We start from the raw sequence: 15442 nt of genomic DNA, 5'->3' as shown, positions 1-15442 counted from the left end.
AGTGCTGAACATAAATACCAACTTTTATTCCAATCTTCAAATGTGTGAGGGAGATACAACATTGTAGTATGTTACCTTCTTTGAGTTTCCTTAATGTGGCAAGTAGCGCTGTGGTCTACACCACTGAGCCTAAGGCTTGCTGATCGGAAGGTTGGCAGTTCGAATCCCCGCGACAGGGTGAGCTCCTGTTGCTCGGTCCCTGCTCCTGCCAACCAAGCAGTTCGAAAGCACGTCCAAGTGCAAGTAGATAAATAGGTACCGCTCTGGCGGCAAGGTAAATGGCATTTCCGTGCGCTGCTCTCGTTTCGCCAGAAGTGGCTTAGTCATGCTGGCCACATGACCCGGAAAAACTGTCTGCGGACAAACGTCGACTCCCTCAGCCAGTAAAGCGAGATGAGCGCCGCAACCCCAGAGTTGTTCGCGACTGGACTTAACCTTTACCTTTTAATGTGGAGTTCAGCCTTGAATGTGAAGAGTATCCTAAACATACACACCAGCTTTAATTCTGGCATTTTATTCTACATTTGAAGTGTTGCATAATAATTGCATTTTCCTTCTTGCTCCTTGCAAACAGGTGCAGGGAATTGAGGTACATGAGTTTAAAACACAGAATCATATTCTGAATATAGATACATGATAGCTCAATCAGCCCTGTAGCCAGCCACCCTTGGTTATGCGAAGCAGCTGCATTTCTAGGTGCAGCTTTCTGGGAGCAAGGGGCATAGCATCAGCCAATCTCCTTGCTACTCACTCGTGGACAGGATGTGAGGGCCAGGCCAGGAAAAAAGGAAGATACTCTTCCATGCAAAGAGTATGTTAACTTACATAATGGGCTACGTAACATCAATATTACACAAAATTTAATATGAACACCAAGAATTAGATGACTGGCATATTTATTTGTTTCATAAATAAAAAGGATGTTCAGGATACAGTGAACAAAGGGATACCAAAAGGTGTAAAAAGTGGGCTGGTGGTTTGTTGGAATAGCAATGTCAGGGACCATTCCAACAAGTGTAAGTTAAGGGTTAACTGGTCCAGTGTTTTAAAGCCAATAGGTGCTGTAATACCAAGAACCGCTTTCCTCTGGTTGCACCCTCTGGTGGCTGTTGCTTAGCAACTTGGTGGAGCAAAATTTATTTCCTTCAGGCTGTTTTTTTAAAAAAGAAATAAAATAAAAAAGCATGTTCATTGTGCTCTAGCTGCAGTAGTAGTTTCATTCTGTTGGAAGCCTGGCCTGACCTGCTGTCTGGCTGCTTAACCCAAGGACTCTTGTCTCCTGACAGTGTTATTTTCAGCAGTCTTACTGTTCAGCCCACCTTTTGACAACTCAGTGAAGTTTGCCAGGCTCTTCACATTCTGAATTCAGTCTGCTAGCACAAGTGAATATTCCTTTGACTCTGGCAGTTGGACAACACATCTGAGGGGAGCAAGTTAGCACAGAACACAGGACAGCCTGTGTGTCACACCCAGCCCTTTTCTTCGGTACCTCATTGTTGTCCCTGTCAGTCCCCACACCACCAAGGTCACCCCCCCCCCCTTTAGAAAACTTGCCTTGGAAAAGGAATACTGTAGCAAGGATGCATCTAGACCAAACAGATGTCAGCAACATAGGCAAAAAGAACAAGGGATTACTAGCTGTCTAGCTCATGAACAGTATTTCAAACAAATCTTTCAATAAAGAAAACAATCTCAGGCTACCATTTCTAAATGAATACCACAGTTCTCTCAATGGGACCCCCCCCAATATACTGTAGCCAGTTCTCAACCCTCAAAAGGAAGTGCTGTACTACTAGGTATCTACTTAACTTAATAACACACCAAGAAAAGAAGTGCTTCTTTGTGAGTTTCATGCAGTGTCAGACAAAAAAGAGGGGAGCTTTAATGTGACAATTTCAACCTTGTGCAGAGCTATCTTTCATACCCACACATATATTTAAGGCACTCTTATACTATTATAACTTCTACGACTTTCCCCAAAGAATACTGGGAACTTTAGTTTAAGGGTGCTGTAAATATTTCGGGGGGGAAGCCATAACAGTTAAAAGTGGTATGATAATGCTTTAAACACTTTAAAGGTATGATGTGGATGCTTTGTCTGATTCTGAAGGAAGTGAGTTCACCTTTTAATTTCTGTCTGCTGTAAAAGTATTTTTCCCAGAATATCCTGGGGTGAACATTCAAATGAACTCACGTCCTTCAGAATCAGACAAAGCTTCCCAAGTTCAATTTGTTCTTTTCTTTCCAGAGTGGAAAGAGAACTTCCAGAGTAATTACACCTCCTAGGTAATTTCCCCAATGGTGTCAGTTATCTAGTTCAGGTTACTTGTAAACTAATGTAAATAATTTAGTGGTTTGGTTTAGGACAGAGGGTCAAGTCATTCTTAGAGTAGTTTTTATTACTGACTCTTTGCTCTCCTCCTATAGGAGAAGGATTCTAGAACTTTTCTCACTATCATGGAGCACATGGTATCAGCATTATCTGATACATTACACTATACATGCAGAAATGGCTTCGTTAGTTTGCTCTCCCCCCTCCTAATTTCCCCAGCCTCATTTCTTTATTATTTCATGAGTTTGTTCTGCACTGCACCCCATTTCTTCTGAGTTCTGGTGTAAGCAGGGGGTTTCGAAGGAGCACATCTGTGGTCCAAAACCAATAGTGGCACTTTTACAACCAGATTGTCTATAGCGACCTGAGAAAATAAACAGCTGAAATGATTAGCAACCCCCTCCCCCCCCCAAAAAAAATCAGTTCCAGAATTGTGATCATGCAGTTCCAGGATCTTTCCCCTCCCCTATGTTACCACTGCTGATCATGGGCATTAATAAAACACTGAGGGGGGGGGGAGCAATCTTGATGAGATTATGATTAACTTGGTGCACCAATTTACTGATCTCACATGCAGTCCTGTGATTCATTTCTGTTACTGCAAATACCCATTGAAAATGTTTTCAGACTCAACTCTTCATAGTCCTTCTACTCTAACTTATATGCTACCTGAGCAGGAGACCTCATGCATGTTTACTTGAAGGCAATGGCCACTTTGTTCATTGAGGCAGAAGACTGCAGCTTTAAGAAGCATCTAGTGATACATTGTAGGAAGAACAACCTGCAGAGGATAGCATAAGTGTAGCACATGCTACACTTAAAAAATTAACAAAGGAGCCAAAGGTTGGAACACGAAAATATAGGTGGTGGTGTATTTTAAATGAATCTTCCACCTTTAGCACAAAATAATTGGATAGATAGTATGAATAGTAGTTAGAATACTTTTTTTAGTCATAGTGGTAATGATTTAATAATTATGTTAGCAGCCTGATTTTTCATTTTATTCAGGTGTTGATATGGGGAACACTGCATTTAATAGTTTTGAACAGCATGAAAAATTATTGTATTCATTTTAAAGTTTCCAGTAGTTGAGTTTTTTCCTATGTAAGTGATGCTTTTTCTCAAGTGGCTTGGTGTGGTCTGCACATCCTGGTAAGCCAAACTATGGCTTGTTCTCGCTGCACAAATGGGAAGGCTCTCAACTTCCTTTGCTCCTCCCTTTTACGCCCATGCCAAACAAGGGTGGGGAACCTCTGGCCCAAAATTGGTTTGCCAGGTGTCTCCTATTGGTCTGCAGGTCCAGTTAAATCAGGCATAGGAAACCTCTTGTCCTCAGATGCTGTTGGACATCAACTTACATCAGCTCCAGGCAGAGTGGCCAATGGTCAGGGATGTTTGAAGCTGTAGTTCAGGGACATCTGCAGAGCCACAGGTTCCTCATCCCAGTGGTAAACCATAGGCAGTGGCATGCAAGCCAGATTTTTGTCTCAAATTTTTGGGGTATTTGTTAGGGGGGCTTTGCAATGATGGTGTAGGGTTAATAATACAACTGCTAAATTATGGGTGTTAACGCATCTGTTGGACAAATAAGTATTTAAATCCAAAATAAAAGATTTGGGAAAGAGCAGGTAGGAAGGAAGAGTCATAGTTAAGAAAATCCATTTTTATTAGATTTTTTTCCAAAAATTATTACAAAAGGAAAGTGGTTACAAATTATTTAAGTTATCCAGTGCAACATGGAAGCACCCTCTAAAGTTCCAACTAAAGTTCACAGGAATCTCCTACACCTGAAGTTAGCAGCTGCAATGTGCTTGGCCCCCGAAAGTGACACCAACTTACACCATGTAAATGTAGCCAGTAGGGAGATGAACTGCAGACTCCAAAGGAACAGAAAACAGGTCCTCCAAACTACAAGGTGCAAAATCAGGACAAGACACAAACATATATACAAAACCCAAAATATATATACATTAAATAGTTGTGTTTAGGTACCATGATTTTCAGATGGATTTATTTTTTTCACTGACTTTAAATATTTATGGAAACAAACGAAAGGATTTCTCAATTTGTAAAAGGTTATTCCTCAAGTTATGTTTTTTGTTCCTTGCCTTTTGGAGAAAACATCACATTATAAGGCTGTCTTCTTTTAGGACGCTGGCAGGGAGCAAGGTCCTCTTTTATGTAACCTTAAAAAAAAAAAAGACACAACGAAATTTCAACACATGATTTGGGCAAGAGAAAGCACTATCAAACAGAGCTGAGAGAAATTCCTGCTTATTTCAGTGTTAAGTGGCTTTTAAAATTTTTATATTAAAAATTGTAAAAAAGTGTCCATACGAAAAGTCTAATGTTAGAAGCAATATACAGTGGTACCTTGGGCTAAGAACTTAATTTGTTCTGGAGGTCCGTTCTTAACCTGAAACTGTTCTTAACCTGAAGCACTACTTTAGCTAATGGAGCCTCCCGCTGCTGCTGCGCCGCCGGAGCACGATTTCTGTTCTCATCCTGAAGCAAAGTTCTTAATCCAAGGTAATATTTCTGGGTTAGCGGAGTCTGTAACCTGAAGTGTATGTAACCTGAAGCGTATGTAACCCAAGGTACCACTGTAATCATTACCATTTCCTAAAAAATAGTGGAGAAATGTTAGCTTGGGTAGTACAGCCTAAGACTCTTAATCTCAGGGTTGTGGGTTCAAGCCACATTTTGGGTGAAAGATTCCCGCACTGGATGACCCTTGTGGTCCCTTCCAACTCTACAATTCTACAATTATATGATTCTGTTGAAAAGTTTTTCTTAAAAGTTTAAGGACTGTTTTGAAAATAAGTTCAATGTTACTGAAGTTTCTCATTTCAGGATTCATACACATAAAATGGAAAGAATCTGTCCATTGTCTATGAAAAAACCTCTCCTCTTCCCCGAGGGGAGGTGTTGTGAGCGGAAATCGCTCCCGCGCTTGCAGGGGGGGGCATGGCCGGGCCCCTGCGTCACTGGAGTCCTGTGCCCGTGTCACGCACCCTAGCCAGTCAATCCGGCTGGCTGGGGGGCGTGGTTTAGCTGTTTAAAAATGGCCATGGGCACACAAGCACTGCCTTGTTGTTCCGGCTTCCTCGGGTCACCTGCCTGCCCTCCCTCTAGGTTTTTCTTCTGCACCTGACCTTGCTATGGACTTCAGTTGGTCACCTTGGTTGTCCAAGGGGCCTGGTAGGAATTTTTTCTACTTGGCAGATTGGCACCAGCCACTTGGTTTTTCGCCTACCTCGTAGCAAATCGTCAGAACTTTGTAAGGTTTGGTGGTTAGGCATTGGGAAATGTGTTGTGTACTGGAGGGGAGGTTGTGGCCATCACCTACCCCTCCCCTTGTAGGGTATTCCATTAAAGGAATTTGGCGGTCGTGGTTCCTGTCTGATGCCCAGGTGGTGGGCCAGGGTCATGGCACGACCCTCAGGTGACTCTAGGGGAAAGCTTCCAGTTGATTTGCATCAACAAGCTCCCCCTACAGGTTGTTAACCCTTGTGTGACTCCCTGCAGAGCGGGCAGGAGTCAAGTATAGTCTGTTCAGATCAAGTGCCTAAGCCAATACCACTTACATTCTGTAACCAATAAAGTTGTGGCCTTTTTTAGCCCATTAACCTAAAATGCTTGTGTCCATGTGTCTTATTTCATCACTAAGCGGGGAGCGGGGCCTCGACTCACAAATTTGTGAAATTATTTGCGCTCTTAACAATTTATCTGGTTAGAATACATTTCTTTTAAAAGTTTGTACTTGAAATAAGCTTCTGATCCAGGATTACAAAGAAGTATATTGGATTTCAGCCAGGAGTGATTAGGAAGCGTATGCCTGTGGAACTACTGCAACCAAACTATTGTGGTCAGCATACCAAACAGTGTTATTTGGCGTTTTAAGCTTCTTAACCGCTATTGTGGCACAGCTTTTAGTTTCAGATGTAAGGGTAACTTTCTATGTTGAAACAGGGAAACAATTTGCTAGCATACTATAGTGGTTACAAAAATAAGCTTAGAGTGGAGGTGTCCCTGGTTCATTTTTCACCACAGTAATGGACTGATTGGGCGACATAGGTTACTATCACTTCAACTCAGGCCTGTGTCTGCAATAGGGAGATAATAATATTGAGTCTACCAAGTAAATGTTTCTGAAAGTATGTTTGTAATGTACTTCCAGCACTTAGGAAAAGTGCTAAATAAATAGAAAATATTATCACTTGCTATTATTTTAAAGATTAATGAATGTACGTATTAATATTTAACAGGATGCACAACTAATACATTTAAAACACTGATGAACTCTCATGAGAAATGAATGATATTGCAAAAAACCCCAAAGACTACCAGTACAATCCACTGAAATAAATGACCACGCTCCCATTTATTTTAGCTGTCCTAGTTTAAGTTTCCATAGCACCCCAACCAAGACAATTATCTGGTACATACCTATGTCATACAAGCTGTCCTAGCTTTATTTATAAGAAATGTTTCTTTTGAGCAATAGTTTGACACACTGGGCACAATGCTGGTTATGCACCTGATGATGAAATCTTGCTTGGCTTAGGGTTTGAACATGGGGTATATTGAACATGGATTCAGTTTCCCCTATTAGCAAAATCCAAGTGAGCCAACTGGTACTGGCAGTTCTCTGCAGAAAGTTTGTGGGAGGTCTGGGCTTTGCTAGGCCCCTATGTTGGACATGGTATCCCTTGTACAGAACAGGAAAGACTCTACCTGTCCCAAACGAGTAATGCCTGAGTCTTGTCTAGTCTTCCTGCTAGTAAAACAGGTGACCTGAGCTCCAGAGACAGGACAAATTGGCTCCCTGCTGTTCCATCTCCTCGCATAAAAATGTTAGTTCAATAAGTTGTTCCTTGTTGTGAAGTGCCACTGGCAGTGCAGAGTGAAAAAAGTTAGGCGCCTTTCTCAAGTACACCCACTTAAATAATGGCATTCTAAATACCGGTAACTAAGAGTAACTTTGTGCTTGAAAGGCTTCTGGCATGAAAACTCTAAACTAAACAAGAGGTATTCTATGAGGAAGCTGATGATCTCTAGATACTCTTTAAAAGGAAATGGGATTGATAGAGTTTTTTTCATGGCTTCCTGCATATGAAAGCAGTATAGCACTAATCTACTGGGAGATCATTTAATGCCTAGATTGCATTCAGATAAAGAATGTGTGTACTGCAGCAACTAGAAACTGATTTAAGGAGGATTCCACCAGTGAATACTACTTCTGATTACATATACAGTGGTAAACTATACAAAACATATTTTTTCTTGAATATTTATGTGCTGGGTTTCTTTTTCTTTTCCCCACCAAACTATTTCAAGTTGGTCACATTTGCACATCATGGTAAACCATGATTAATTGTTTACAACAGATGCACAGATGGCTCCTGTTTCATTGCCCCCATAGTGTGAACAAAAAAAACTACAAAATCCCTGACTTAGCATTACATTTGAACCATTTGGCTTATGCAAACCAAACAGAAAGCAGGAAGTAAAGAACAAACCCTTCCTTCACACTGTGGTTTGACTGAAACAAATCAAACCATGATCTCCAGTTCAGATTTAACACTAAGCCAGGCATCATTGTTTAGTGCCAGGAAGGAGCCAAGCAGGTGTTGTTTATGTGTTCATAGCAAACTAGTAACTGGTTTACCATGAAGTGCAATGCAGCCATTGTTTCTCATTCTGAAACATCAACAGTCCTAAGTTCTGTTATCAGGCAGGTGGGTAGCTAAGTAAAGGGAACACTTTGTTAAGTATTTGAAATACTTTAATAAATGTAAAAATAGTGGGAGGAATTTAACGTCACACTAAAACATGTTCCACCAATGCAAGCATTTCTGCTTGTCCAATGGAATGACCTCTCTCCTCCGTCCCACGTGCTGTTCTGGTTTTTCTCCCAACCCTCTCAAAGCCAATTTTGACATACATGGGCAGGGGAGGGGGGAAAGCCCCTCTGTGCTAACAGGGGCCCTTGTATGGGCTCCTACTAGTGAAAGTACTTAGTTGAATCTGGCCCAGTTTCCCCCCAGTGGTAGTTCTGTAGGCTGGTACTGTAGATTCCTGTAATGTTCAATACAACCCAATTGGCTGATGAAACATTAATTTTAATATTTGTGAACTGCACTTTCATATAAACTATCTCAAGGCAGTATACAGACTAAAAACACAGTATTACAATAAAACATCAGACGCAGCAGTTAGAGCTGGTTGGCAAAGAATCTCAGGTTTTAAAGTCCTGTCACAATTATATAGTTTTAAAAATATGTCTAAAAATGATCATGCCTGCCAAACCTGTATTAGGAAGGATCATGCCTGGCAAATTTGTGGCAAGGAGTTCCACAGGGCAGTGCCTGTCCCACTAAAGACTCGGTCCCTGATAAAGGCCAGCTGAACCTCAGGGGTCTAGGCGACCACCAAAACAGCCCCATCAGAAGATCTCAACGATCAAGTCTGAATATGAAGAAGACAGATCTGTGTCTGTTAGTTGACTGTACCACCTTTTAAGCCACTATTTCACATACTTGCCTCTTTCAACACACATCTGGGTGGATGGGAATCCGACTTCCCAGAAATTTTCTGGTGTATCAGGAGGAACATAGCGAGACCGATGCCTTGAACAGGCAGCTAACTTCTTTTCCCTCTCCTCTTCTGGAAAATCTGCATAGTACTAAAGAGATATTGCAGAAACTCAGTATTAAGAAATAACTCCTGAATCAGAATACCCAAAAAAGGTTCTCTTACTTATCCCCCCCCCCCCGCACTCTTGAAAGAAAGTGGTTTTCTAGCTCCATTTCAATCAAGGTTTAGGCCAGGGTTTGGCACAGAAACTGCTTTGGTTTATGACTTCTGTCAGAAGAGAGACAGGGATATGTGTCCCTATTAATTATCCTTGACCTCTCAGCAGCTTTTGATACCACCAACCATGGTATCCTTCTGGAGTGGCTGCCCGATAGGGATAGGTGGTACTGCTTTGTGGTGGTTCCGATCCTGCTTGGATGGTAGTTTCCAGAGGGTGATGCTGGGTGAGTGTTTGGAAATTTCAGCTGGTGCAGAATTCAGCAGCATATTTCACCAATTCCAGCCTGACAGTGGTACAGTGTTACTCTTGTCCTTCCTGCTCCCCATTTCACCTCATGTCTATACTGATTCTAACAGGATAACATATTAATGTTCCTTTAGAATGGGATGTCTGTTGCCAGATTTTTATTTATTTTAGAATTTTAGAACAGGTGTGTTTTACAATCTTTTTCCTCTTTAAAAGTTTGGTACACCGTTTCCTGCTTCAGGGTATTGAGTCTAGGCGACCTTTAGCTTCTTTGCAGTTTGACAGTTCTAAGGTTCCGAAAACAATGTACAGTATATTCCCACTGACTTGAATAACAGCTACAAACTCACACATAAAGGCTCTCTAAGAAGGCTCCATAATACTTCAAGAGGGAGTACATTTACTCCCCTTTGCGTTCACTAAGATAATATGCTGTGCTTCAAGCCATGGTCCCTGTCAGAACTGTATGATACAGATATTGTGCAGTACCACATTGTCTATATGTATTCAGAAATATCTTTCTTAAAGCTAAATTCTTGCTTCAGTTGAACTAGAAATCTAACAGCTTGCAAATTCCAAACACTGAGGAATCATAAAAAGGGTCTAATATATAATGCCAAAAGGGGCATATCATGTAGGCAGTGAGTAGAAAATATCAGTTTCTGAAGAGTGGTGCTTAGAAAACGTGTGGGATTTTAAAGGCTGGTTTACACATTCACGTTCTGGTGACTGAAGGGATGAAATGCATGGGCAAAACAAGCATCACATACAACACATTCACATCACCTCCCATGCAGTGCTTATCCATGGAGTCAGTTCACACATTCAGCTGACCTAAGATTTTCTGCTGTGGTAAAAGTGGGCCTTAAGGCCATTCCCTAAGTTTTCCCTACTTCCATCCACAAAGAAAAGAGGAAAGCAGAGGAACGTAATATCTATTTTTAAAAAATAATAATCTCAAGAAAGGATTTAGGCAGAGTTCCACAGTGCCCTGCATTCATTTCTTAGGATTTTATTTCATTTATGAAGCTTAGTGTACCAAAAAAGGTGCCTTTTGGGCAGGATTTTTTTTTTTTTAACCAAACAACACGAAACACTATCATATTGGCTGTACAAAATAATGAATGTAGTCAACCCATATGATAGCTCAGTTGGTAGAGCATGAGACTCTTAATCTCAGGGTCATAGGTTTGAGCACCGTTGGGCAAAAGATTCCTGCATCGCAGGGGGTTGGACTAAATGACCCTCGTGGTCCCTTCTAATTCTACAAATTCTATGATTCTGCCTCACATCCCATTATTTTGGTGCAATGCTACTGCTGAAATTCCACCTGCCTTTGTGAAAATAGTTAGCTTGGACTGCATATATTAAAAGCCTCTTTCTGTAAGTGTTTTAAAATTCTGCCTTTATTGTGAACATTTCTTCATTATAAAAAATATTCCCCATGTGTTTCCAATCTCATAGTCACTGCTATGAGTAACTCACCAAAATCTAACAAGAGACAAGTTCTTAAAGAGAAGTCTTGCACTGTGCAGAGACAGGAAATTAAAATTGTTCACACACAGCTCTTGGCACAAGACACAGAGCTGCTTTTATGTCCCTTTCTTATTATTCTAGGCTTCTGGATTTCACATATTTTGGAACAAAATTAAGCTTCACAGTAGGCTATAGATTAAGCTATGTGCAATACAGAAAGGTATCGCAAAGTTTTTATTAAGTTTGTATTAAGCTCCTTATTTTTAAATATTTAATTTCAGAAACATACAGTTGAGTGTGTTTTTTTTAAAAAATGGGAAGAATAGATAAGAAAGATGGAAATACAAGTTAAAAACAGTAAATGGAATCTCTTACATAGTATAAGACTCATCTATGCTCCCCAACAAATTGTAGAATACATTAATGAATGAATTACATGTGCTCTTACAGCCAGAGTGGATTTGATTTAAATCACTAGTCAGTAAGGCTTGATTTAAATCATTTAAATCATTTTTACAGAAAGGTTCAACCTTGCAGGCATCCTCTTAATATTTACTACCAGAGGAAGGTTTCATTTTTGGAATATAAATTTTCAGAGTAGTTTTTAGTTACATCAAAAATTACTGATTTGGTTATACTATCAGAAATACATAGACAGATAATTATGAAATTATTGTTTACATCTGGACAACTTTTCTGCTGTACTTTATTGGAAGGAGAAAAATAATCATTTACTTAATAACAGTGCAAACAATTTATTTAACTAAAACAATAACATTATAGCATATGTATCCATGTTTGTTAACCGATGTGATTAAACTTTTTTAAAATAATTTTTTTAAAAAAACACCTTAGACTGAGTTTTAGCACACATGAAAAACTTTAAACAAATCCTTATTTCCTGATGAATAGCCTTTGGACTATAATGTAACTTAAATAGAAAACTATCTTTAGAAAGATTTTTTCTCCAAAAGGAAATTTTATTTTAAAAATCCGATTTAAAAAATCTGATTTAAAAATACAATTTTTTAATTGTTTTAAAAAATCATTGATTTTTATCCACTCTGCTTACAGCATAATTAGATGAAATTTGTATCAAGTTATTTGATGCAATAACTTAAGACTGGGGAGAAATGCTTAAAGTAGAAAAGCACTTTATAAATTATTAATATGTATTATTCCCTTGTGATGATAAACGGTCAATTTCAATCTTAGTATGGGTTTTTTTTTTTTTTTTTTAGATCCTAAAACTATGTAGGCAGTGTCTAGGGCCCTCTTCCAACTGCAGCCCTCACCCCATACAGAAGCAACTTCTGATGTCAGGGGATCCTGGGAAGCATGAGTTAAAAACTGTAAATCTCAAGTTGCAGGAGACCTTGTGCACCTATAGAAGTGTCCAGGAGATTTCACAGGCATTTTCAGTTTTAATCTATACTCTATTTTTGCACTGTTCAAAATCAGGAGTCTTTATTGCACTCTGTTATTTCCATTTCTTCTCAATACCTATTATAGTCAAGCAGGTAGCTAAATATTCAAAAATAAGGGTCATGCATACCTTGGTTAAATGCACACTGCACCATTTCATTGGCTATGCTACAGATATAAGTCTCTGTATATGAAATTCATGAGATACCTAAATTATTCTATTGAATAAACAGAATGAGGTTCATGATATCAAGGAAAAATAATTAACTTACTATTTCACATTCCTTACAAGTGTGTCCAGGTAATTTTTTCCTTTCTTCTTTTTTACGGACCACCTCAATGTGAGGAAAATCTAATACAGTGTTCCTTCTGGAAAGTAAACAGAAATTGCAAGATCTAAACAAGGTTGCAAATATTATTTTTTGCATAAGAAAACTATCATTTACTTATTTATTACCTGCCTTTTACCCTAAGGTCCCAGGGTGAATTACAGCATTAAAGCACATTGTTATAAACAATTTTAAAACTTAAAACTATTTAAGACAACTATGTTGGTTTAATGTTTCATCAAGTTGCTTTAGCAATTTCGGTTTTGCTGTTGCTTTACGATTAATTATAAAACATACTTAAAATGGGATCTATAACTGTTGTGGCAGCTAACTTAAATATTGTACATCTGAATATTTTGCTACTTTTTATGTTTACTGCTTTTTTCATGTTTATATAACCAATGAGAGTTAAGAACAGATGGCCACCATAATTGTCATTCAAATCCTGTTCACTTCAAAAGGATTTGACCACAGTCTTATTTTAGGTATAATGGGCAAAGGCACAACATATCAGTGCAATCTACTAAATACTGTTACTGTTAATCTCTGTTCATCTTTAAAGGGTGCTGAACAATGGACAGAGAGGCTTGGAAGGAACGGTAAGGATCCCATGTTAATATAACTAACAGTAATGGAAGATATATCCCTATGTCTTTCATCTTCTTCATTCTCCACAAACTGGAAACAGGTATATGTTTAATCTACAATTAACTAAAATAAAGCAGTGCATTTTTACACTCAATTCACATTCTTTATGACTCTTCTCAAAGTTTACTTGATCTTTTTCAAACTACGACATCCCAGTTCTGCCATGTAATCACTTGAAGAAAAACAAGCGAATCATCTTTTTTTATACAGAAGAAGTCTGGTTGCCTTAAAGATGATTTTCACAAGCATATGGTATGTACCTTTCATCACTTTTATAATATGATTCCACAAAAGCCTTCTGTTTGGTTTTATCTTGTTTGTCTCCATGCCCTGAAAATATAGAACACGTCATCAATTTAAGGAAACAAACTTGGTCCCAGCCAACTACAATATAGATTTCTCAGTACTTGAAAACAATGATAATTTCCCTTGAACACCTAGATCTTTTAAAAGATAATGACTTGGTTTCAAATTAGCCCTCCTTGAATGGTAGGGCTCCTTCTCCTTAGAGGGAACTGGGATCTAGTAGACATTCCTGCTAGAGTACATGGGTGGTGCAGATTTTTTTGATAGGCTTCCCCTCCTTCTGCAACCCCCTATGCTGCCTCAAGCTGCTTTGGGAGGGTCCCTCAAACATCTGGGGCAGATGTCCATTGAAAGTGGAGAACTGTCACCTACTTCTAGCAGCAGGACCATCCCATTAGTGGAAGACCACTCACAAACAGCTCTCCTAACTGAAGTTCTGCTGGCAGGACCATCCATGGTTGAAATCCTATGTGCACTGAAAATAAAGCTGTAACTCAACCTCACCCAATGTTGGCAGTGAATTACAAGTCTTAAGACAAATACATACTCTGTAAGCTTTTCTTTACTGTTGACATTTCCTTCTTTTCTTCCTCTTTCGCCTGACAAGACTCCCTATTGTTACATCCTAGGGCATTGTCATCTTCTAGATAGGATTCATATTCTTCATATGATGTCCGATCAAATATTTCTGCAAAGGTGTCATTTCTTCTTTTCTCTCCTTCGACAAATGTGAGCAACAATTATTACTAGCATTATTCTTGACACCTTGAGCTAAAAAGCAGCATGATCTATTTGAATATTTAGTAGCAGATGAATAAAACCAATCAGGTTCTAAAACTAGCTTAGTTATTTATTAACTTAAGGCATGCCATCTTGATTATCTGTATTAGAAAGATGGACCAACCCATGACTTAAATAGCTTCTTGGGAATTTCTGGTAGATACTAGAATATAGGAAGAGAATAATGACAATTTTAAATCTTCTTTCTTGGCATTGTTCAAATTTGTATCCTAAAAGGTGGGGTATAAATAGCTGTAACAAATAAGTTTCTTAAGAACCTGCAGGGTATTTGGGGTGTGTGTGTCTTACTTTTAAATATGAACTGGCTGAGGGCTTTTCTTTCTTTCTTTTTTAATAATCTTGCTGCCAGTTTAGGCTGTGACTTTGCTGCCCTCAGCAGCCTGGCAGGCTTCACTGCAACATTCTGATTGGGGCATTCCATCTCAAGAACGCCAAAAGGCTGCACAGAGCAGGCTAAAGGTGTTTTGTTGTGTGTGGGTTTGCTTGTTTTTGCAAACTAAATAAATAAGAAATATCTTAAAGCATCTCAACTTTAAAGGTAAGAGCACCCACAATTTTTAGAATTCTCTTAACCCCAACTCACTAAAAACTTTTACAGAAGCCCCAGTTTTTAGTTATCATCGATAGTGGTGGCACCTGAATAATTAAGTGGACCTTAGTTATCCCAGATCCAAGTATTTAAAGGCTTTGATAGGGCAAGTCTAGCATGTTGAATTCTACCCTGAAATGAACTATTCACAAGTGAAAATAAAAAAAGAAGCAAAGTTATATGTACTGGTTATTACCTCTGAAAAGTAGACAAGCTACCATATTCCAGGCCTGTTGTAGTTTCTGAACTATCTTCCAGGATAGCTGAGCGTATAGTACATTACAGCAGTACACTTGAGGAGCTACCAGACCGTACAGGTCATATAAATCACCTCCATAAAAGACACACAGCTACCAAGTTAGACAAAGCTCAAGAAACATACACCAGGCCATAGCTTACAACATTGCTGGGTCCAGATAAGGACTATGGTTCCTTTTGGCAGAGTTATAAGGCTATAAAGCAGGAAAAAA

The 15442-nt window shown here is 39.1% G+C and overlaps 1 protein-coding gene across 3 annotated transcripts in view; it reads right to left on the bottom strand.

Moving 5' to 3' along the window:
- Positions 1-3974: 3974 nt before the first annotated feature.
- RBBP8 (RB binding protein 8, endonuclease) overlaps positions 3975-15442 on the bottom strand; it is a 31448-nt gene continuing 19980 nt past the window's right edge. For all 3 annotated transcript variants that reach the window (XM_082234794.1, XM_082234796.1, XM_082234795.1), the window contains 5 exons: positions 14130-14300; positions 13537-13606; positions 12572-12668; positions 8879-9020; positions 3975-4518 (listed from right to left, as the gene is read on the bottom strand). In XM_082234794.1, coding sequence (XP_082090920.1) covers positions 4421-4518; positions 8879-9020; positions 12572-12668; positions 13537-13606; positions 14130-14300 — 578 coding nt within the window. In that variant the 3' untranslated portion in view covers positions 3975-4420. The remainder of the gene's footprint in view (positions 4519-8878; positions 9021-12571; positions 12669-13536; positions 13607-14129; positions 14301-15442) is intronic.

The sequence above is a fragment of the Podarcis vaucheri genome, assembly GCF_965113315.1.
Source record: "Podarcis vaucheri genome assembly, chromosome: 8".
Lineage (NCBI taxonomy): Eukaryota > Metazoa > Chordata > Lepidosauria > Squamata > Lacertidae > Podarcis > Podarcis vaucheri.
This window is presented reverse-complemented; position numbering and strand designations above follow the sequence as displayed.